Source organism: Molossus molossus, unplaced genomic scaffold (genome assembly GCF_014108415.1).
Source record: "Molossus molossus isolate mMolMol1 unplaced genomic scaffold, mMolMol1.p scaffold_m16_p_14, whole genome shotgun sequence".
Taxonomy (NCBI): Eukaryota; Metazoa; Chordata; class Mammalia; order Chiroptera; family Molossidae; genus Molossus; species Molossus molossus.
In genome coordinates, this window is record NW_023425349.1 from 1,324,080 (window position 1) to 1,348,110 (window position 24,031).

Here is a 24,031-nt window from a genome sequence, read left to right on the forward strand (position 1 = left end):
CGGGCCGCTCCCCGTGGCCCTAGGAGAGCAGACACCCACAGGGCGGGCAGCCCGTCCCCGGGCGCGTGCACATCTGCACCACAGGTCCTCAACCGGGGAGGACAGCTATCCGCCCATGACTGTCTTGAGTCTTAGCACGTTTTACACAATGTAACAGTCTTGTTTGTGGATCAAGAAACAGTAAAAGAAAATGTATTTATTTATTTTGTATCCTCACCCAAGGACATTTTTCCATTTTTTGTTCAGATAGAGTGGGGGAGACACAGAGAGACATCGACGTGAACGGGACACATCGTGTGGTTGTCACCCGCACGACCCAACCAGGGCCCGGGACAAAGTGCAACCGAGGTACGCGCCCTTAGCAGGAACTGAACCCGGGTCTCTCTGGACCGCAGGCCGACGCTCCAACCGCTGAGCCAAACCGGCCAGGGCAGTGAAAGAAAATTTAAACACATCAAACTGGTGAGGACGGTGCCTTGGGAAGGGGACCTGCAACCTCAACTGCTCCACCGCGTGTGGACAGGGGACACGTGCTGTCCTGTCCTGAACTGCTCGGGAGACGAGGGGCAGTGTGCAGGGCGCTCAGGTGTCAGAAGGGTTCTCTCTGCAGATGCCCAGGCGGCGAGCCAGCCTCGCTCACAGGTCCTGAGAATGACAGCCCCCCCTCAAGAGGCGGAGGCCCTAAGCAGGTCTACCGAGGCCCACTGTGGTCAGTCCACGCCGGGGGTCTGCAGCTGTTGAGAAGTCCTGCTGTGGGGCGGGGGGTGGGCAATGCCGCTGACTGACCCCCAAACACCAACACAGCCACTGGCTGTTCGCCCAGCTAAGGTCCCTGCGCGCTCCATGGGGTGGACCCAGGACAGGGAACCTATGGTCCCGCTCTCATGGCAGCCTGTAGGACGGTCTGAGGGAGGAGCCAACCAGCAAAGAACATTCCAGAAGACAGAAGCGCCAGTGTCGCCAGGCCTGCAGAGTGAGCTGCAGTGCTGGAGCCCACATGGCTGCTTGAGCTGGGGACAGGCGGGGCTGAGACCAGGAAGGAGTCCCGGCGAGGGCCACCACCCTGGCTGAAGCCAAATGAACAGCACTACCACAGAGATTTAACGATTTAATAACGACTTCCCCGTGGCCTGACGGGGCAGCAGACACGTCTCTTGGGGAGACTGAACGTACACCCCACACATGCCACAAGGGCAGCAGACAGGATCCTCGAAGGACGAGCCACCTCCCCGCCGCTGGCCTGGCCAGGCTGACACAGTAGGTCCCCTCAGGGCCACGGCCAGGCCCGAGGCTGTCGCTCCCTCCAGGGTCGAAGGGTGGGACCAGGCACTGGGGGCTCCTCGCTGCGGTGGCCCACCTCTCGCGACCACGTGTGCTCTGCTCGCCTTGCTCCGCGCTCCTGCTGCGTGGCGAGCACTCCGAGTGCCCACAGGACAGCCTGCAGGCGGCTCTCCAGGCTCACGGCCGAGCCACAACCTGGGGTTGAGCGCCCTCCCCTGGAGGCGGCTCCTTCCCCACAGGACAGGGCGGAGCTCGGCGCCTGCCCACCGCAGCAAGGCTCAGGCCCAGCACGGCAGCTGACACCAAGGCCCTGGCCAGGTGCCCTGGCCCCTATCCAAGCGGGAAGCGGCTAGAGCCCCGTCAGGTCCACGATGGCCTTGATGAAGATGGCGTCGTCGCGCACATAGGAGTTCTTGGCCTCCATCTTGGAGACAGGGCAGAAGAGGGGGCAGCCGCTCGCAATGTTCATGTCACTGACCGGCCTCTGGAAGGAGGACGAGGTCACGTCGGGTCTGAAAGCGTCAATCACGTGCTCCCGGTTGTTCTGGTCAAGCAGCATGAGGGTCACCTGGGAGGAAAGTGCCGGGAGGGCCGGCCTGAGCCTGGCTGCCATCCGCAGGGTCAGCCTCTCGGGGGACAGTGCCCGTCCCGGCATTTCCGAGCCTCGCACTATGACCAGCGCTCAGGAGAGGCCACCCTGCCTGCGCTCTGCTCCGCCACCACCTCCTCCGCGAGCACCGTCCCTAACCCTCCAATCGCTCGAGGTGTCAAGGGTGCAGCCACACCCAGGGAGGGCCGAGCTGTGCCCTTCCTCTGACACAGGCTCTCCAAGGAGGCACGTTCCACTGGTGGTCCTGGTGGCTGTGGAGCCGGCGACTACCGAGGGCGTGGTGACAGTGCCCACATGCACGCCCTGGGGCCAGGAGCCCCAGCGCCAGCCCCAAACCTCGCCAGCCCGTGGGCTCCCAGGGCCCTAGCCGCAGGACGGCCTGCACACCTTTTGGTTGAAGGGCCAGCGCAGGAGGGCGTCGTTGGGGCCCTTCATCACCACAAAGAAGAGAGACAGGTGTGTGCCGCGCCCAGTGCCATCCCCATTCAGGTACACGCGCAGACACATCTTGTAGCCGTACCTGCTGGTGTAGAAGGCTGTGGGGGGAGGGTGGTAAGGCGGGGACAGAGGACAGCCTCGTCCGCCCTCCGCACACTGCCCTCGGGAGACCCGCCGCTGGGGTGGAAGGGGCGTGAGGGCAGCAGCGGCGAGATGCAGGGTGCACTGGGCACAAGCCTGGCGTGAGGAGTCCCGTCTGGCACAGCAGCCCCTCCTGATGGCCACGCCAAGAGGGGCACAGTGACCGCAGGGCAGGGAGCTGAGTCCTGGGGACTCCCACCACAGGAGGACTCGCCACCTAGCCCCCGCCCGGTGTTACTGGGCGACTCCAGTTGGGGGGGAGGGGCACCCGGGACAGCAGGTGGGGCACAAGTCCCAGAGCAGCACCTGGGGAGAAGATGGCGGGGGTGCGGCCAGCCACGGCCTCCTGGCGCTTCCTGGCGAAGTCTGAGATCTTCCAGACGAACACCCCGTCAAAGGTGGATGCCTCCATCTCCTGGACCTTTTGCTCCAGGTCAGCCATCGCCAGGTCCTTCAGGCCGATGCTCCTCTCCAGCTGCTGCACCTGGGGCGCGGGGAGCCGGGGGACGTGGGGCTGTGGGCCTGCCCAGCTGCTCCATGGACCACCCTCATCTCCAGGAGATCGCTACAAAATCACCCCCCCACCCATCTCTCCTCGTCTCCCCGTGCTCCTGAGGAGTCCCCAAGGCAGCCTCTCAGGTCGGCTCCGTCCCCACGAGACCCCGCCCCATTTGGCCCGGGGTTCGAGGGCTATCCTGCCAGAGTGCAAGGCACATGTCCCACAGCCGGGTCCTGAGCCAGGCCCACTGGTGACCAGGGTCAGGAAGGGCTCTGCGCACAGGCAGAGGCAGCAGTGCCAGAGCCCTGGCTCTGATGGCACCGCCCTGGCCCAGGCACACACCTTGTTACTCAGGGCTTCGATCCTGTCCTGGTCGAGCCGGTGCTGCCGGCCGCAGGCCTCGGCCGTCATGGCCACCCTCTCCACCTCCCGGTTCAGGACGCAGACGATGTTCTCAAAGGTGGCCGTCTTCCTCTCCAAGGCTTCGCACCTCCGCAGGAGCTCTGCAGCCTTGGAGAGCGCCAGCCCCGGGCCCAGTGGGCCAGCCTCCCAGCCGCCTGCCTCGCTGCAGCCCAGGGACAGGTGCTTGGTCTCCAGAAGCGCGCCCAGCATCATGGCCAGGTGCTCGCGGAGCTGCTGCAGTTCATGCTCCTGCTGCTTCTCGCCCTCCACCTGCGGAGACCACACAGGGAGCTTGCTCTCCGCGCCTGCACGCAGCCCTGGCCTGGGGACCCCCGCCCCAGCCTCAGCAGAGCACACAATGCCAGAAAGTGAGGCGATGACACATGCTAGTGACCTTTCCATCCTGCCTGCCTGCCAGCATTTCCCTTGTCGCTGTCGGCAGTCGAGTTTGAGATACAAACCTTCCTGCTAACTCACTGGTTTCTATTTAGAGTAACGGAAGACTACACCGTTAGCAAAGCCCCCACCATGGGGCTGGAGGGAGGGCAATAAAAAAAAGCGCCTTCACATGGCTCAGTGGCTCAGAGCGTCGACCCTGCACCAAGAGGTCACTAGTTCGATTGATTCCCGGTCAGGGCACATGCCCAGGTTGTGGGCCCGATCCCCAGTGGGGGGCGTGCAGGAGGCAGCCAATCGAGTTCTCTCTCATTAATGTTTCTAGCTCTTTCCCTCTCCCTTCCTATAAAATCAATAAAGGGAAAAAAGATAAGCATCGTCAAACAGTCTCTACTACACAGAGCTGACTCCGCAGCCAATTTCTGCCAAACCTCCACAGCATGTTAGAATGTCCGACACGCAACAAATCAACAGGACAAAGGAGCCATGAACCTGCATGTGAGGCGCCCCCGTCCCAGGGAGGGGATCCGTGGCGCCCAGGCAGGAGCCCCAGGCATTCCAGGGAGCCACGGGGCCCACTGGGCACAGAGCACACAGAAAAGCGAGCTGGACCTGGCCAGTTTGGCTCAGTGGTTAGAGCGTCGGCCCTCCGACGGAGTCGCGGGCTCGATTCTAGTCAAGGCTCATACCTCGGTTGCGGTCCATCCCTGGCCCTGGTCAGGGTCAAGCAGGAGGCAACCAGTCGGTGTGTATCTCTCACATGGATGTTTCTCTCTCCCTCCCTCACACTCCATCTGAGATAAATGGTGAGGATTAAAAACAAAAAAGAAAAGCCAGCTACTGCTGTGCGTGGGCCCGAGGTCCAGGGTCAGACCAACGAGATCAGTGTAACTCAAAACCTTAGCCGGAGCCAGAGCCGTAATGTGTCCACGCGGACCACTGAGGCCCTAACAATCCTGCACCAGGAAACAAGGCCGCAGGGACCAGCGCCGAGCCACACAGAAAGCGAGAGAGACAGACTGAAGGGAAGAAGGGCGTGGCCCTGTGCACTGCCTCAGGGAACAGCCCGAGAAGAGCTGCTGGGACACCCACCAGGGAGGAGCAGGCTCCAGGCCTGCTGGGGGCGGGAGGCACAGAATAGTCAGGGAAAGGAGGGCAAGGCCACATGGACAGAGAGGTGTCAGGCAGGAGGGAGATGCACAGAGAGTGGCAGGTGAGCGATGTGCAGAAAGGAGGTGGGTCAAGGTCGTGGGGTGAGAGATCAGTGGGCTGGAGGACAGCCAGGCCAGTGACTATGGCGGAGATGAGGTCACAGGCAGCCAGGGCCCAGGTCACACAGGAAGGGCCATGCAGGCCGCAGAGGTGAGCTGGGGAGGTGGGGGAGGTGGGAAGGCAGGTGGAGCCCCGGACCCGTTTGTGCCTAGGAAGAGTGGAGCATCTTCTGGCTCCCTGGACGTGACATGGGAGACAGAGGGTCCAGGAGGACTGCTGGGCTTTCGGCCAGAATGGCTGGGTGAACCAAGGTGCTCCTCTTGGAAGAGGTGGAGGACTGGCACGTGGCTGAGGTCTGAGATGCCCCAGGGTGTCAGATGTGCAAGGCAGATGGCAGTGGTCAGGGCTGGGGCCACTGGGCGGTGGAGATTAGTGGAAGGGGAGGGGAAGAGCAGCCTGGGGCCTGAGGCTGGGCACCTGAGGGCCAGGCAGTGGAGGACAGGCAGCTGGGCAGGTGGGAGCAAACAAGAGGCCAGTAGGGGTCACTGCAAAGCAGGTTTGGGAAGGGGGCACACGGTGCAGGAGACGGGGACTCCCAAGAGGACCTGGACTCACCATCTCAGGGCAGCCAACGTCACGAAATCGGCAGGGCACTGGGAACTTGCCGCACATCCTGATGTGGTCCTGAAACTAGAAGACCGTGCGTCATGGATGCCGCACTTCTCAGCCGGGTCAGAGTTCACGGGGTCACTGGCCAACCCGACCTTCTTTTTCCATTCTCATCTGACCAAAGCCAACAGCCAACTCTCAGAGCCAATGATGCTCACACGCGCTCACACACCCACACATGCGCGCACACACGCGCTCACACACCCACACACGCACACGCATGCGCTCACACACGCACACACATGCTCAGGGCAGCCATAACGGGGTTGGGTGCAGCCTAGGGGCCAACACTTCAGGGCACCTGTGGAGACCCGGCTCCTCCACCCCAGTCTGTGGGACGCAGCGTGTCTGAGGCCACAGGCCCTGGAGCCAGGAGCCTGGTTTCCAAGGCTGAAAAGAGGAGGAACCAGACACCCATGCTGACCTAGTGTGGTGCCGGCCAGGACAACACTGAGACCCATGGAGCAGAACAGAGACCCGAGAGGGCGGCTGCACACACGCAGCACCTGAACTCAAGAAGGACGCAGACCGACGCTCCCATAGTGGGATGGCCACGGGACACCTAGAAGTGGTCCCTCCTGTGCCATCCACCAGGGACGTGAGAAAACCTGACCTCCAGAGGGGAGACGGCTGCCTCTGACGATCAGCAGCAGCAGGGGAACCTTCACAGGAACTCCCCAAGCAAAACCACCAGCTAGCAAAGGAAAAGGGCAAGTGACGGCGACTCAGTCCCTGACAGAACCCTACACAGAGGACAGACAGACCACAAGCCCCGCCAAGAGCTGGGCAGGTGCGGAGAATTCTTAGTCAGATGAAAGAGAAGCGCCCATGAGCTGGAAGCCAAAGCGCTCAACCACGCTCACAGTCGAGAAATGCAAATCGAGACGACCCGAGACAGTTCTCACCGTCACACGGGTGAGACCCTGAGGTCAGACATGACACTCTGCTGGCAGGTCGGGGACCCAGGTCCTTTGCTGACGGGCACAGGTTTCTGAACTGAGAGGGACAGCCCGGGGCGGGGTCTGAGCTGACAAGCTGCATTCCCCTGACTTCTCAGAATGCCCCCTCTTCCTGGTTTTCACTCTGGAGCCATGTGACCATTTCACAAAACTGCTACAAGACAGTTTCTAAAGTAGCAACTCAGAGGCTCAGAGGCAAAAGAAAGAACTGAGCTGAACGGCAGCCTGTGCCCTCAGACCACACGTGCCGAGACCAGGCAGACCCACCGCCTCCCAGGGGCGGGCTGGGTGCTGCCCGGGATGAGCAGTCGGGCACAGTGAGCCGAGACTGCTTGTCTGCACAGGAACCCAGGAGATAAAGCCTGAGCGGAGTGACCAGGACAGACCCACAGCGTACTGTCCTGACACAGGGCCAGGATTCCCGCCGCCCGTGCTGAACTGGCGCTGTGGGTCGGAGGAGAGGGATGGAGGCGGCAGGCCTGCACCCTCGAACCTCAGGAGTCCCTGGGGTTGTACTGTGTGCTCTACCACTGCCCAAGCTTGTTTGTTTCTGTCACCAAAGTTGAATGGGAAAGGGGCCCAGAGGCGACCTCGACACTCCTCCCCAGGTGCCAGGCGGACCCCATGGCGCGCGGCAGGCCCCTCGCGGCCAAGGCCAAGGCGCCCTCGCAGGTCTGAGGTGCCAGGCGGACCCCATGGCGCGCGGCAGGCCCCTCGCGGCCAAGGCCAAGGCGCCCTCGCAGGTCTGAGGTGCCAGGCGGACCCCATGGCGCGCGGCAGGCCCCTCGCGGCCAAGGCCAAGGCGCCCTCGCAGGTCTGAGGTGCCAGGCGGACCCCATGGCGCGCGGCAGGCCCCTCGCGGCCAAGGCCAAGGCGCCCTCGCAGGTCTGAGGTGCCGGGCGGACCCCATGGCGCGCGGCAGGCCCCTCGCGGCCAAGGCCCAGGCGCCCTCGCAGGTCTGAGGTGCCGGGCGGACCCCATGGCGCGCGGCAGGCCCCTCGCGGCCAAGGCCCAGGCGCCCTCGCAGGTCTGAGGTGCACTCACTGTCTCACGCGGGATCTTCTTCTTGCCGCAGCTGTCGCAGGTCAAGGGGAACTTGGGGCAGACGGCGTGGTGCGCCTTGAAGAGAAGCAGTCAGAGCATCAAGGTGGGCAAAGGACACGCCGGTGCCAGCAGCAGGCCTGGCGCCAGTCACACTGCACTTGGTGTCCCTGTCCTCAGCTCCAGGGGCCCGGGGTCCCCAAGACCCTCCACCTCAGAGATGGTGCTGGACACTGGTGGGTCCTCATCTGGTGGTGCCGGAGCGACATGACAAGGATGAGCCCCTGGCAGTGACTTGGGAGGCGGGAGCACTCGCGGCCCTGACTGAGACAGGGCTGCCCGGGTTGCAGACGGCCGTGCTGGCTGAGGTGGGACAGGCAGGACTTGCTGGGGGCAGACCCGCTGGAACGTCTCTGAGACCCTGCCGATGCTGCAAGGCACCTGGCATCCGCCCAACACGCTGCCCTTGCCAGGCCTCTGTGTCTGACAGTCCATGGGAAAGAAGACGGAGGGACTACTAAGGACACCTCGGGAACACAAGCAGCCAACACAGACTGGCCACCTCTTCAACAAACAGGTGGTGAAGAAAAAACCCCACAGGGAAGCACTGAAGAGGAAGAGAGACCTCGTAGACGTATCTGCTAAATGCAGGTGGGACCGTCTGGGTCCTGGTGCCAATCAGTGACCGTGACAGACATTTCAGACGTGTGACGAGCAATGATAAGGAGTCACCGTCAAGTTCAGACGTGGTGGTGACGGACGCAGAGTTCTGTACAGATAAGGCGGTTTTGGCGCAGTGGTTAGAGCATCAGCCTGCAGGCTGAAGGGTCTCGGGCTCAATTCCGGTCAAGGGCATGTACCTGGGTTGCAGGTTTGATCCCCGGCCCCCACTGGGTCGTGTGGGAGGTGGCCGATCGATGTCTCTCTCTCATTCCCTTCCACTCCATCTAAAAATCATTGGAAAACTACCCTCGGGTAAAAACTAGAAACAAAAACAAGGCACCTGGAAGAATCCTGGAATGCAGCGACATGAAATGTGGGAGGGATCTGGTCCCTGGGAGGCTGGGCTCCGCCTGGCAGGCAACACTGACACAGCCCCGTGCAGGGCGTGACCTGCCTGCCCTTCTGCGTGTGAACTTTTCTAAAATAGAACAGCTTCTTTTTTTATCCTCACCTGAGGACATTTTTCCATTTATTGTTCAGATAGAGTAGGAGGAAGAGAGAGGAAGAGAGAGAGAGAGAGAAACATCGACGTGAAAGGGACACATCGAGTGGCTGCCACCCGCACGACCCAACCAGGGCCGGGGACAAACTGCAACCGAGGTACGTGCCCCTAGCGGGAACCAAACCCGGGTCTGTCCACACAGCAGGCCGATACTCTAACCGCTGAGCCAAACTGGCCAGGGCTAAAACAGCTTCTTAACACGACTCGGCTTTGCCCTGGCCGGTGCAGCTCAGGGTCAGGGCGTCGGCCCGCACACTGAAGGAAGCAGGCTTGCTTCCCGGTCAAGGGCAGCACCTGGCTGCAGGTTCCATCCCAGCCCCGGTCAGGGCGCATGTAGAAAGTAACCAATCCATGTGTCTCTCTCACATCAGTTTCTCTCTCTTCCCCTCCCTTCCACTCTCTCTAAAAAAATTTAAAAATCAATGGAAAAACATCCTTGGGTAAAGATTAAAAAAAAGACTCGGCTTCAACTTCATACCCAACCAAGTTCCCCACCAGGAACCCCCTGCCGCCCACATGGCCCCACAACGGGACGAGTGGCCCCACATCGGGACGGGACGGGACGGGACGGGACGAGTGGCGGGACCTCACCTCCAGGCCGGCCCGGCAGCAGGGGGCGCGGCAGTGCGGGCAGCTGAGGCTCCTCTCGGGGCACTCCTGCTCCAGGTGCCGCTCCTTCTCGCAGAGCCGGACCAGGCCTCTGCACGCCGGGCACTCGGTCAGCACGAACGGGCAGTGTCCTTCGTGGCAGCTCTGGCAGCACAAGGAGCAACGTGTCCAGGGCGCACACAGGACACTGGCAGCCAGGCCACGCCCGTCCGTCGATGCCACCCAGCCGTGGCTCCCACTTCGGTCAGCCCCACAGTGCTGGCGAGGGCCACCACCCCGGTGCTGAGACTCAACATCCCTCCAGGACACCTGCTCCGGGTCAGAGGTCAGGACCAACTCCAGCTGGTGGCACCCCACCCACACCACCACCCCAGAACATCCCTCCCTGCGCCTGACCACGGGGGCACAGGGGGACTGCTCCGAGTGATGTTCAGGGACCACGGACCACTGGCTGGACAGTGAGAGGGGTGGGGACAGGTGCAGAAAGGCAGAAGCAAAGAGAGGGCACCAGAGGGGGGCAGCAGAGCCACGGGCAGCGACACAAGGACCGGTGCGGACTGGTGCTGGGAGCCACGCAGTTCTGCCGAGAGAACTGGAAACCCCACAGGCACCAGGAAGGACAGGTGGGTCCCAGAGCCCAACCAGCCCTGCAGGGCCCTGGGCTGAGCTACAGGACAGAAACTGGAGGCAACTCTTGGGAAAAGTCTGTAATGAATGAGACAGAGAAGAGAGCCGGGGGCAGGGGGCAGGGAGCTGCAGATTTGTTTGCCACTTTTTTTTTCTTTGTTAATCCTCACCCGAGGATTATTTTTTCCATTGATTTTCTAGAGAGTAGAGGGAGGGAGAAAGAAACGTCGATGTGAGAAATATCGATCGGCTATCTCCCACACGTCCTGACCTGGGCTGGGGATCGAACCTGCAACCCAGGAATGAGCCCTTGACCGTAAATTGAACCTGCAGCTCTTATGTGTATGAGCCGACACTCTTACCACTGAGCCACACCGTCCAGGGCTGCTATGTTTCTTTACTGTGGACAAGTACAAACACTGACGGTCCCCACCACGTCCCAGTGCACAAGTCGGTGGCGTCAGGGGCGCTCACTGTGGTGCAGCCGCCATCACCCTCTCCAGGACTGTCCCCCTCCCACCTGACTCTGTCCCAGGAAACACCCGGCCCCCACTGTCCACTTCCTGTCTGTGGATCTGAGTCCTGCAGGACCTCATGAGTGGGGTCACACAGGACTGTCCTTGGGTGCGTAGCCTCTCTACCGAGCATGACGCTAAGTGTCAGGCAGGACTGTCCCTGTGTGCCTAGGGGGTGGGGTGGAGAGAGGGAATGTGCTGGAGGAGGAAGACCCTCCACGGTGGGTCCCACAAGCGCAGGGCAGCTCAGGGCACCCTGCAGAGCACAGACACCATGACCTTGAGAGGCACAAGGGGAGCCCCAGACACTCCAGTCCCACAGCCCCGAGGACATGCACCCACACAGCCGCGTCTCCATCGGGGAGAGCTGGCTGCTGGGACTGAAGTGTGTCACTCAGGAGCAAGCAGCAGTGACAGGTGAACTCGAGACCTGTGTGTGGAGCGTATGGTGCAGGCACTTCAGATGTGGGATCAGTGGTACCCACACCTCCTCACAGGATCCCACCCCACGCACCCCCGGAGCAAGCATCCTGTCCCCTGGACCCCCTACCAGGACACACACAGACCAAACACTGACCTCCCAGAAAGCCTCCCTGGTGACCCGGCGGCAGCCTGACGGGCAAGTGGATGAAGGCAGGCGAGGCAGGGATGGGACTGGGCTGGACTCCCCGCTGCTGCAGCTGCTCAAGGGGAGACCTGGCTCCCTGCACCCTGCTCCACCTCCCCAGGAAGCACCCTCCCCCGCCCCGCACTCCACAGCCTCCTCCAAGCTCAGCCCCACAGCACATCCTGCACCCCCCGTGCACCAGGTCTCGGGCTGTGGATCTGCCTGCCCTGCTGGCACTGAGGCAGGGCCCGGCCTGGGCCACGCTGAGTGCATCAAGTAGCCCCTCCGAACCAGAGGGGCCTCAGCAGAGATCTGGGCACAGCACTCCCGGTCAGGGGGACCCTGAAGAGTGTGCTCTCAGCAGATAAGCTCCTCGGAGGGACATGGGCAGACTGAAAGGACCCTGGAGAGTCTGCACAGGGACAAGAGCGCATGGCTATCGTGGGCTGCACTGCCCACGACCCCCGGCCCGTGTCTGCAGCAGGGACACTGCACCACCACCGCACAGGCCAGAACAGGCTCCGTCAGCTCCACCCAGGAGACCTTCAGAGAGAAGCACACACATCAGAGAAAGTAACGTTTATTCAACCAGAATTCCAGCTAGATGTTTAAGCAAACAGCAGAGAGGGAGCACACCCAGCTCTGCCTCCCTCCAGCTGCGGCTCTCCGCCAGCCGTGTCCTCTCTCGGCCCCGCCTCACTCCCGGCAGCCGGTGTGTAGGTCAGCGCCACGGCAAGCGCCCAGCAGGCTCCACAAACACCTCGCTGAGCTCTCAGAAAATACTAGACATCGTTGCAGAGGAGAAGCATTCAAAGGCCAAACAAGGTTCCCTCATCTTTCCACACTCGTCTGTGCCGCGGTGTGAGCATCTCACAAAGCCACCCCAATTCTGAGCAGCCCCAAGGACAACCGAGCCAGCTCAGAGGTGACAGCAGGGCTCCAGCTGTGGCAGAGGCAGGGGCACCTGTGCATGGAGACCCACAGCGCTTACACCAGGAGAGGCCTCGTCAATATACCAAAGGCCACGGCCAGCGAGTGTCCCAGAGCAGCACCACCTCCCACATGACCACACCCAGCTCTCGGGGACTTTCCGGAGCTTGGGGGCAGCCAGGGACTTTCCAGTCTGCATGCCTGCCGGCCGTGGCAGGAGCCCAGGGCTGGCTTCGGTCCCTGCTCTCAGCTAGAGACCCGAGAAGCCACTGCCCACACCACAGGCCTGGAGGTGGCAGAAACCCCAGAGGAATCAGGAGTGGGGTTAGTCCACCTGTCCCCAGGCATCTCAGTCCTCTCCGAAGGCAGCACAGTGCCCCATGCCCCACATGGCCCGCCCTCCCAGGAGAGACCTGATACTGAGGGCCCTCTGGACACCCGGGCAGTAACAGCCACAGGACAGTAACATCCGCAGGGTCAGGCACAAAACAGCACTTGTCTGTGCAGGTGCGGCAGGCACAGAGGCCTCTGGGCAACCAGGGCAGAAGGCTCTCCCTCCCAAAAGGGCACAGGAGGGTGCGGGGAGGTCTGAGCTGTCCGCCAGGCCCCGGCACATCTCGTCCACCCCCAGAAGCCCCTCCCCAGACACGGCCCTGCTGCTCCTCTGGCAGAACAGCACAGCTGGGAGCCTGAAGACCGTGAGGCAGGACCGTCCAGGGAGCGTGCGCAGTGCAGTGCACTGACCGAGAGCAGAAGGGAGAGGCCGCCAGGAACCCAGGGTCCCGATGGAGACCTGATGGCCAACACACAACTTCCCCCGCTGCTGTCCACTGCCCAGGTGGCTCCATCCCAGCCCAGCCTGTGGCCCAGGAAGCTCACCTAACAAACAGCCCCCAGACTCACCAACTGGGGCCGCACTGGTGGCACCAAGGCCTCACCACTCCAGAGCACAGCCTGCCACCCTACCCCGCTGACTACACCCTCCCCCAGTCCCTAGCCACCACCACTGCACTTCTTGTCTATGACTCGGCCTCGTCCAGGGACCTACCTCATGGGTGTGGGATTCTATGAGATCTATCCTTCTGTGTCTGGCTCATCCTACCGACCACAACGTCCTCTAGGTCTGTCCACACTGTAACCTGATTCCCTTCCTCTTTATGGCTGAATAATGTTCCATGGTTTGGACACGCCACATAGGCTGGTGGGCATTTGGCCACTGTGACCCTTGTGTACAAGTAACCACCTGAGCCCTGGCCAGTTTGGCTCAGCGGTTCGGCCCGTGGACCGGAGAGTCCAGGTTCGGTTCCTGCTGAGGGCATGTACCTCGGTTGCAGTTTGTCCCTGGCCCTGGTTGGGGTCGTGTGGGTGGCGACCACTCAGTGTGTCTCTCTCGCATCAATGTTTCTCTCTCTCTCTCTCTTCCTCCCCTCTACCTGAAGATAAGTACAAAAAAAAGTCCTCGGGTGAGAATTAAAAAAAAAGCCACCTGAGGTGTCACCGTAAAGGGCATTCACTGAGAGAGGTGACCAGATACCTGGACGAGCTCCGGTACCTCTCAGCCTCCATGCCCATCAAACAGAAACCCCTATGTGCTGACGCTGGGACACAACCACCTCACCTGGCACAGACAGGCCACTGCCCACCACAGGCCAGGTGCCATTCTGTGACCCAGGACAAATGTGCACATGACTTCTGCAATTCCCAATGTCAACACAATTCAAAGTGAGAAAGCGCTGTCTGAGGATCCGACAGAGAAGCCCACCCAGCGAGAAAGCTGGCTGATTGCACACGCCGGACAGCTCTCGGGGGGCACAGGCCCTCCGCCCCTACTCCCCAGAGACAGGAAACTGAGGCCACGCCTCCACGGAGCGGCTCTGTGTGACTGGTATCCAAGAGGGCACATCGGAAGTGCCAGCTGACCCCTCACAGACACGGACAGGTAAGCCCAGCAGGCGCCATGCGGGCTCCAGCACTGCAGAGAGTGGGAAGGGACGTCCCCGGGTGCTGCCGGCACAGGCAGGCCCTACCTCATACTCTTTGAGGGTCCCCTTCCAGGTGCAGCCGTCGCTGGGGCAGACGGCTGGCAGGCTCTCCACCTCCCTGCGGGCAGCATTGTCTGGGAAAGCCTGGGGAGAGAGCAGCGTGGTGAAGCCCCAGCCCGCGGCTGCCCACGGGACCTGTCCTCTGCAGGGAGCCTGTCCGCACCGGACGCCAGCGCGGCAGCAGGGCCATTTCTGGCTGCTGAAGCCAGCCACCCTTGGTGTTGTGAAGAAAACGCAAAATGTTTTCTGTTCGTTTTGACATTTCTGCCTCAAGACCCCACTTACCGAGCTGCTCTCTAAAATCGAGACGCCCTCTTCGTATATGCCTTCGTGCACGCAGGCGGCGCAGTTCTGAGGCCCGGAGCTGGGGGAGGGTGGTGCCGCGTGAGGCCTCCGAGCGCTCTGCGTCCCCACGCCAGAGACGAGCACACGTCCACGTGATGTCACGTTCAGAACGGTGAGAGGTGCTCCTCTGACGGTCCCCCAGCGTCACTGAGGCGCTCCCACTCAGAGACCAGAACAGGTCGCCCAGCTCACGCGCCAGCGGCCCGCCCGTGCCCAGGCCCCACTCGGACTGGCCCGGCAGGCCCCGCGCAGGGGCTCAGCAGGCCTGCGATCTGAGCAGCGTGCCTGACACGCCAGCGCGGCACTTTAAACGGTCTGCGCATCAGTGCCAGGAGTCCAGGAGAAACTGCCCTCAGCAAGGCACGCTTATGCCCCACACCACACAGGGCGCGTCAGCCGGGACCCATCGTCACACTCAACTCCGCTCCCGTGTGCAGGGAGCCCGTGCCGTCAGCGAGGGATCACCTGTGGCACAGCCTGCCCGAGCCACCCCTGGCCAGCGCGGCCCTGCGGCCAACCCCAGCCGCTGCCCAGCACCAGCCGCCCGCCCGCATACCTGAGGATGCCACTCAGACAGAACGAGCAGTAGCGGTGGCCGCACTGTGCCTGGAAGGGCCTGCGCAGGACATTCTTACAGGCTGAGCACAGGTACTTGTCCTCCAGCTTGGTCCCCAGGAGGGTCTTGGAGAAGCCGGGCTGCAGCACGTCTAGGGAGCCAGGAGGGGTCACGCTGGCTGCCGCCATGGGAGCCGCGTCCCCCGAGAACGCCAGGCCCTGGGGAAGAACAGAGTGCATCAGGGCGGTCGGGCGCTAAGCTGTCAAGCCGACTGGTGGCCGTGCGTCTGGGAAGCACGGCCTGAGCACCCTGGAAAGCCTGGGAGACCGTACATTCTGAGCTCCTGTCACAAACAGGAAAACCAAGGCTTGGCCAGGGTGGCCACCTGCCCACACCGCAGCCCCAAGGCCAGTGGGCTGTCCTAACATCACCAGCCTGTGTCCGAGCATGGAGGATGCCACCTTCCTGCTACCACTAGTGATTAACAGTCCTCCGTGTCCTGAAACTCTACAGTGAGTATGACGCTGTATGGCGGACGGCCTCTACCATGGGTCTCACATCAGCCTGGCAGCACCCGGGAGGTGGCACACCACTCAGCAGCCTCTCCCACATCGGCTTGGTGCCACCACAGGCCCTCTCACTTCAGGCCCACCCTCTGCCATCAGCAGCCTTGGCAAGGCCCCCAAGGCGAGGCGAGCAGGATGGTGATGGGGCTGGGGGCGTCCCACAGCGCTGAGATTTGGAACCTCACATGGAAGTCACTGTTCAATGCCCACAATTTCAAAAAGCCAAAGAAATTGTACCTGTTAGGTTAGAACATCGGACCACACACCAAAGGGTCATGGGTTCGATTTCTGGTCAAGGGAACATACCTGGGTTGCAGGTTTGATTCCAGCCCTGGTCACGGTCTTGCAGGAGGCAACTAATTAGTGTGTCTCTCACATCGATGCTTCTCTTCCCACGCCATCCCTCCCTTCCACTCTCTCTAAAAATCAATGGAAAAAATATCCTCGGGTGAGGATTAAAAGAAAAGGGCCGAGTGCCCAGGAGCCCTGAACCGAGCACTGTCCCTTCAGGCAGGCCCCTGGCCCAGGAAAACCGCCGGTCCTCTGCAAGCACTGACGAGCCTTCCTTCCCGCACCTGGAACGCCCACGACGTTGTGAAACGACGCGTTTCCAGGAGCCGGGTCTGCACAGGGCAGTGATGACACCTGAGGCTGTCTCGCGGCCCCACGTTGGCCTCATGCCACAGGAAACAGCGACAGGCGGGGGCTGTTGGGCAAAGCCACCCTGAGTCTTGGCAAGTGGACTTGGCACGGACGAGGCCTCACACCTGATGGCACTCCACAGCTCACGGACTTTGACAGCCTACACTTACTCGCCCAATCACCTGGCACATGCTGTGCCCAAGGTCACTCAGCACAAGGGCACACTTGTCTCTTGCTCACTCACTCACAGGTCCACCTGCAGTCTGCACACGGGGCCGCCTGGGACCCCAGTGGACCCTCTCATCCCTCTGACGACCAGGCGACCTCCTCCTTCCCAGCCTGTGTGGCACAGGGAGCACTAGAGAAGGTGGCCCTCAAAAAGAAAACCTTTTGCCCTGGCCACTGTGGCTCAGCGGTAGAGCGTCACCCCACAGTACCAATGAGTCCTGGGTTCAATTCGGCCAAGGGCACGGACCTTGGTTGCGGTTCATCCCCGGCCCTGGTCGGGTCTCACAGAGTCAAGCAGTCGATGTCTCTCTCTCACATCAATGTTTCTCTCTCTCCCCCTCCCTCCCACTTAGATTATCTGAAGATAAACAGAAAAACGTCCCTGAATGAAGAATGAACAATAAAATAAAATAAAAACTCTAAGTCCTGCTGCCCATGAGCACTGACCAGGGCACCGGAGAGGGAGGACCCGCAGCCACCCCCCGGAGCCAGGCACCCAGGGCAGTGCTTGCAGGACAGGCCCTCCACCTGTCTGTCTACTGCTTTTCCGGCCACACCGCCACAGCGATTCCGTGAACTGCTTGTGGTTTGAAGTCACGGCTCTAAACTAATTAGACGCAGGGATTTTAAATATCACTAGAAAAAAAAGGCCACATTCTTCAGGTCAAATTTGACCCTGGTCAGGGTGTTTTCTACGGAAACAGGTGAACAGAAGGAAGGTGGCTGGCCCAGCAGAATGGCTTCTCACAGCGTCTGTCGGACGGAGCTCTCTTCTTCTAGTCGACACCCCACCCGCACGCAGCCAGGCCTGGCTTTCTGGTCGACTAACCACAGCTCCTGTGACAGACTGAACCCACCGTACAAATCCATTGAGTTTGACTCCTATTAGACACAAAAACGCTGACCTTTTTCACTGATAAAAATGGGGAAAGGCCCCAACACACAGCTAGGCCTGGACCTCTCTGTCCATTCCTGTCTACTTAGCAGTCACAGCGCCCTGCCACACGAAGGGGGTCAGAGCTCACCCGTGCTCCCGCTTTATTTTCCAACCCCCGACTCTGAGGTAAGTGGTCAAAAACGAGAACTGTAAACTCTGTCCACGTGCAGGGACTCCCACACGGCCATGCGATTTCCACTCACACCTTCCCCGAGACGGGCTCCCACGCACTCCCCACGGCAGCCTCCTTTGCTAGGGGCATTTCCACGAGGCGCAAAGCAGCGCTCACAGAGCAACTTCAGTCCTGCGGCGTCAAGGTCAGGCAGGGCCAACCTATGATGAAGGACGCTGGGACAGCAGTTACTTTGGCGGTGCGATCTGTGATATAATGGACGTTTGTCTGGTCTTCTTCCCAGATCCTGGCACAGAGCTCCCCAAACCCCTGGGATATCCTGAGTGATGGGGACCGAGCAGTATCTTTTGTTAGTCACAAGCCCCTTGCACCACCAGCACACCCCAACTCCAGGGACGGGAGAGGGACTGCAGATGGACTTAATTGCTGATGGCCGCTGAGTGGACCAGTCATGCTTCAAGATGGATCCCCCATAAAAACCCCACAGGACAGGGTTCAGAGAGCTTCTGGGTGGAGGAACACATCTTGGTGCGGGGAGGGCGGCACGCTGGAGAGGACCCGGAGCCTTCCCCCACCCCCGCCCCCGCACATCTCCCATGCGGCTGTCACTCGGCGTTTCCCTGCAGAAGCTCTGGACACTGCTGTGTGACCAAAGGGTGTGCATGGCTTAGTGGGGTCAGTGAATGACTCTCCCAAGAGCAGGTTGTATAATTACAACAATCCAGTGTTGCCCAGACTGACATCAGATCAGACAGCGGAGCACCAGACTGCTGGGGACACAGTGCCAACAGACCCGGGTTCGGTTTCCAGAGGGCCCTCGACACACAACTGGGACTCTTGCTCCGCCCTCAGACCCCCAAGGCTTCCCCAACTCCACCTGCCCTCCCTGCTTCTCAGGAAGACCTTCCTGATAACCCCATTAAAACTGCACTGTGGGCCCTGGCCAGTTTGGCTCGGCGGTTAGAGCATCGGCCTGCAGTTTGTCCCCAGCCCTCGTTGGGTCGTGCAGGAGGCAGCCACTCAATGTATCCCCTTCACGTCGATGTTTCTCTCTCTGTCTCTTCCTCTCTCTCCCTCCCACTCTATCTGAACAAAAAATGGAAAAACATCCTCCGGTGAGGATGAAAAAAAAAAACAAACCACTGTGCCTGGCTGGTGTGGCTCAGTTGGCTGAGCACTGCCCCATGCACCAAAAGGTCGCTGGTTTGATTCCCAGTCAGGGCACATGCCTGGGTTTCAGGCTCAGTACTCGGTAGGGGATATGTCGGAGGCAGCCAATCGATATTTCTCTCACGTTGATGTTTCTCTATTTCTATCCCTTCCTCTCTCTAAAATCAAATTTAGAAGAAATATATATTAGAGAAAGAAAATGGCATTGTGCCGCCTCCCTCCTGCAGTGCACAGCTCACCACCACACCGCCCTCTGGTCTTCTTGGTGTCACGGGCTGTCCCTCTAGAACATAAGCGCCAGGAGGCAGGGACTGCAGGGGGAAAGGGACCCAGCCCTGTGCAGCGGGTATACGAGTGCCCTCCCTGCTCCCCAGGCTCCCAGCCATGCGCTCTGACTGCTACACCCACTAATCCACACCACTGGCCCTGGTCCAAAACGGGGCACCCCACTCCTGGAACCTGTGCTATCCATTCCTTCTACCTGAGTCACCCCTCTACTCCACCTCCTACCCCACCCCCACTGTGTACTCGCCTCTTTAAATCACAACCAGTCTTTGGGATACCAGCCTCAAATGCCACCTCCACCCTTGCAGGGCATGTGGTCTCCACCCTGCTCCTACTCGAAGCTGGACACATCTCAGCTCAGACCCTGGACAGCTTCTGCTGAGCCTGCCTCTGCCCTGCCCAGACTATGCCCTCTGGACAGGGGTGGGGCACCGTGGTGGCACAGTAACACGCCCTCCCTGCGGACACACGTCTGGCACTTAGGGACGACCGGAGCATCCAGCACAGGCCTGGACTCGTGGGGCCTATGAATATTTTTTTCTGGATTTCCCTCCCAGGACCTTCCTGTGCTTCCCTGTTGTTGCTGTGTGGAAACCCACCTGCCAGGCCACACTCAGTGCACCAGCTGCTGGTGGGCAGGTGGGCAGGCAGGCTAGTGTTTCCACCGAGGGGGGTGCAAACCTGATCAAACCACAAGGTGAAAAGGCCTCTTCTTCCCAAAGAAAGTGCTTTCTCCAGCAACACGTGATCACTGCAAATCCTGTGCTCTAGCCCCCACCTACTGTTGAAACAACATATTCCTTCAGGTCCCCAGAGGAATGACATTTGGCCTTGTTTCCCCAGTAAGTTTAGAAAGTGTTACGAGAGAACCCAGCTGAAAGCCCCTCCTCCACACCCCGGCAGCAGGCAGAGGCACCAGCGTGGCCTGCACACCGCTCACTGCTCGCCTGGGACGTTCCCAGCTCCTGCCATGACCACATGTGGTGCTGGGGAAATGGCATTACTACCAACGGCGTGGACAGGACCACACTGCACAATACAGCCTCAGGTGGCAGAGGTCGGGGCACAGGGGGACACAGAAAGGGCATGTCAGAAGGCACATTCAAGGCTGTCCCAGGCAAAAGGACCACCAGGCACAGAGCCAAGGCCCACATCACAGCAAGTGCCTGGGTAGCTGCGGCCTCAGGGGGCTGAGAGGGGCTGGGGCTGGAGACAGACAGCTTCTGCTGCTGGGGCAAGACTAAGAAAAGCAGCTCAGCCCGGCTGCTGTGGCTCAGGGGTTGCGCATCAACCCATCATGCACCAAGAGGTCGCCAGTTCGATTCCCAGTCAGGGCACATGCCCAGGTTGTGGGCCAAATCCCCAGTCGGGGGGTATGCTGGATGTGACCAACCGATGTTCTCTCTCATCGATGTTTCTCTCTCTCTCTCCTTCCCTCCTGCTCTCTAAAAATCAAAGGAAGGGTATCCTTGGTTGAAGACTAACAAATAAACACAGAAAGAAAAGTTCTTAGTAGTTTGTCCAATGCAAAACAATAATAAATTTTGTGGTATGTAAATTACACTGCAATGAAACTGTTTAAAAAATAAAAAGCAGCCCTGGCCGGTTTGGCTCAGCGGTAAGAGCGTCGGCCTGCGGTCCTGAGAGACCCGGGTTCGGTTCCCGCTAAGGGCATGTACCTCGGTTGCAGTTTGTCCCCGGCCCTGGTCGGTCGTGCGGGTGGCAGCCACTTGATGTGTCCCTTTCACGTCGATGTTTCTCTCTCTCTCTCTGTTCCTCTCTCTCCCCCCTCCACTCTACCTGAACAAAAAATGGAAAAATGTCCTCGGGTGAGGATAAAAAAATAAATAAATAAATAAATAAAAAGCAGCCTGGCCCGTGTGGCTCAGTGGATTGAGGTCGTCCCATGGACTGAGAGGTCCTGGTTCGATTCCCGGTCAGGGCACGGCCGGGTTCGGGGCTCCATCTCCAGTTGGGGGCGTGCAGGCGGCAGCCGATTACGTTTCTCTCTCACGTAGATGTTCCCATCTCTCCCTCCCTTCCTCTCTCTCGGGGGAAAACAATTAATGAAAAACCCCTCAAGCAAGACTTCGGAGCTGGCTGGGCCGTCCACCGACACCTGTAACAGTAGCTAAACCTCGCCGTTCTCGGTGACCAGCGGCCCTGTGCGCCCAGGGCGGGAGCCAGGGCCGGCACGCCCCCCCTCCTGAGCAGCTGTCCGGGGACGTCCACTGTCACGGTCAGTGATGACCCCACTCCGGGCTCCGGCGCCGGGGAGCTGCCTCCACTCCGGACCCCCGCGCGGACGCCCGAGCCAGCCCACTGCACGCCCGCACCACCACCGCCGGCTCGTTCTCATCCTGGGACCCGCACCAGGCTCCCGGAGGCCCAGAGCGAGCGCACCCGGCCCCCCCATCCCGGCCCGGGCTCAGGCCCCCGGGGCAGGGGTGGGGCTGCGGGCGGGTCTCGGGCACCCTGACAGCTCCCTCGTGTCCACCGACACAGGAGCGCTCCCGGAACGGCGCACGGGGGGCTGAGGCGGGGGCCGGGGCGCGCAGGGGAAGGAGTCGGGGCGCGGGCTGAGCGGCCAGCGCGGGAGGCGCGGGCAGGGGCACCGGGGGGCCCTCCAGACGGGCTGCGGGGGCGGCCAGGGAGAAAAGGCGGCCCCGCAGGTGCCCCGACGCCCGGGAGCCCGTCCACAGCGCGACCGGTCGGGAAGCCCTCTGCGGGCAGGAAGCGGGCCACGGGGAGGGCAGCCCGCCGCTGGGTCGGGAGAGCCGGGCCAGACGCCCAGGCCGCGGCGCCGGGGACGAGGGCGCGCCGCCGGCCCGGGCCCGGGCCCTGCACCGTGAGCCCGCGCTGCGGACCCCGGGCCGGGACCCCGGGCCGTGGACCCCCGCCGGCGCCCGCGGGCGTTCGCGAACTTTCCTGCGCCGGCCGCGCTCCGACTTTCAGTTTCCGGTTCCCCGCCCCGAAAAATCCCCTCCGGCCAGGGGGCGGCGGCCAACCTGCCAACCTGCCTCCCTGCCCGGCCTTCACGGCGCGGCGCGCCCCAGCCCGGACCCGGACTTCGGACCCCGACGTCGACCCCCGCGGCTCCACTCACCAACGGTTACCGTGCGCCCCGAACTGCACGCCCGCCCAGCCGCTGCCGCCGCCGCCGCCGCCGCGGGCCCGCCCCCGAGCCCTCCTGAAGGACCGACACAAGAGCCTACCAGGAGCGCGCAGGAAGCCTCAGCGGGCGCCGATTGGTCCCATTTCCCCTCCTCGTTCCCGCCCTCCTGACGGACTGACGCGAGAGCCTACCAAGAGCAAGCAGGAGCCGCAGCGGGCGTCGATTGGTTGCAGCCGCCGCGACGTAAGTACTTCATTCATTCACCTCCCGGGTTTCCCCCAGTGGAGCCTGCTGGACGCCCTCGTGGCTCTGTGGGTTCTGTGTCCGTGGAGCGCCGTGCGCCGAGAGAGGACGGGATCCCAGAGCAAAGCCTTCGCTGCTTCTCACCTCCCAAGAACCTGGCCGGTGTCCACGAAGGGTCAATCAAGCCCAGGCCGAGGGCACTGCGGCGGCGGCTTCGCCTCCCCAGTTCCCGGCTCAGAGCAGGGCCCTAGCGTGAGTTACGTTCTTAAGAAAGAGCAGGAAAAGGCCCGGCTCACTTAAAGGGTGCAAGGCACCCTGGCCAGTTTGGCCCAGCAGTTAGAGCGTCGGCCTGCGGTCCAGAGAGACCGGGGTTCGGTTCCTGCTCAGGGCCTGTATCTTGGTTGCAGTTTGTCCCCAGTCCTGGTTGGGTCGTGGGGAGGGCAGCCACTCGATGTGTCCCTTTCACGTTGATGTTTCTCTCTCTCTCTCTCTCTCTCCCTCCCACTCTATCTGAACAAAAAATGGAAAAATATCCTCGGAGGAGGATAATAAAAAAATAAAGGATGTGAAGGCGACGAAGTCTCCTCTGGTAGTTCAGTGTCCTAGAACTAGACAGTGGTGATGGTTGCCCGGCATTACGAATGTACAAATGGTACGGTTTCAATGGTGAATTTTAGGTTATGTGAATTTTACTACCAATAAAGCAAAACAAGGTACAAACCACGGCCTGCAGACACATGGAAATGTGGAGCATGCAAATGGAAACCTCTGGAAACAAGGTAGTGGTCTTGGCCAGAAAAATAAAAAAAGGAGCAGCGCTGGGAAGGCAGAGTGTTGTCCTGAGGCTAGTCCGTTTCGTGCCAAGGGAGAGTCGGGACCAAATGGACGCTCTCTCATGGAGCGTAGGCTTTGCTAAGTATCCGACAGCATCTCGTCTCACAACAGCGTTGGAAGAGGGGGACTGCGCTCTTCATTTTGCAGAAGAAAACAAAAAAAAGGAAGCTCAGAGAGGTAAGATTCCTTACCCCAGGTCACACAGCACATCCAGCACCTCCACTCCCAGGGATCATCTGAAGCAACTGCACAGGCGACCTTGAAGTTACCTTATGTGAACAGTCTACATGCATCAGAAGTGCTTGTGTCACTCGGCATAAGTCATCGCTTGGTTTGCCGTCGGAATTCCCCAACCCAAAACACTACGTCCCTGGGAGACAGTAGCCAGGTGACCCTACCTCTGATACAAGTTCCAGGAACTCAAGGCTAAGTTGGCCACAACAGCCGTGGAAACCTGCCGCCCCTCGGCTGTGTGAGCTCTCAGGTGTTTTAGAGTTTGTCCTCCCAGCCGCTGTGAACCCACCAGCAACCCTGCAGGAAATCGTTCTGGTTGTAAAGAGGGTCAGCTGCAGCAGCACACCTGCTTCCTCCCGGGGAAAATCAGGAAATCCTCCGCCTCCCTTCTGCAGCGATTCCCGGGAATGTCACTCCTCCAGATCCCGGATCCTGCAGAAGCACTGACCGGAGCCACCTCAGCCTGCCCCGCATGGAGATTTCCTGAGCAAGGTCTTCCTCCTGGGAAAGCAGCCAATCCCAAAGGACTTGCCAGCGCTT

The 24,031-nt window shown here is 61.0% G+C and overlaps 1 protein-coding gene across 7 annotated transcripts; it reads right to left on the reverse strand.

The window, feature by feature from the left end:
• Nucleotides 1–391: 391 nt before the first annotated feature.
• Nucleotides 392–22,223, reverse strand: TRAF2 (TNF receptor associated factor 2). 7 transcript variants are annotated; one of them, XM_036261502.1, is made up of 12 exons: nt 22,172–22,223; nt 15,105–15,322; nt 14,489–14,567; nt 14,189–14,287; nt 9,465–9,626; nt 8,274–8,417; nt 7,652–7,726; nt 5,595–5,669; nt 3,312–3,641; nt 2,777–2,954; nt 2,279–2,427; nt 392–1,849 (listed from the first exon to the last, which is right to left on the reverse strand). In XM_036261502.1, exons 2-12 carry the CDS (start codon nt 15,290–15,292, stop codon nt 1,631–1,633), a joined length of 1,698 nt encoding a protein of 565 aa, XP_036117395.1. In that variant the 5' UTR covers nt 15,293–15,322; nt 22,172–22,223; the 3' UTR covers nt 392–1,630. The 7 variants fall into 7 exon arrangements, with proteins under 7 accessions (XP_036117395.1, XP_036117397.1, XP_036117398.1 ...); XM_036261504.1 differs by lacking the exon at nt 22,172–22,223 and adding an exon at nt 15,977–15,995; XM_036261505.1 differs by lacking the exon at nt 8,274–8,417.
• Nucleotides 22,224–24,031: the final 1,808 nt, after the last annotated feature.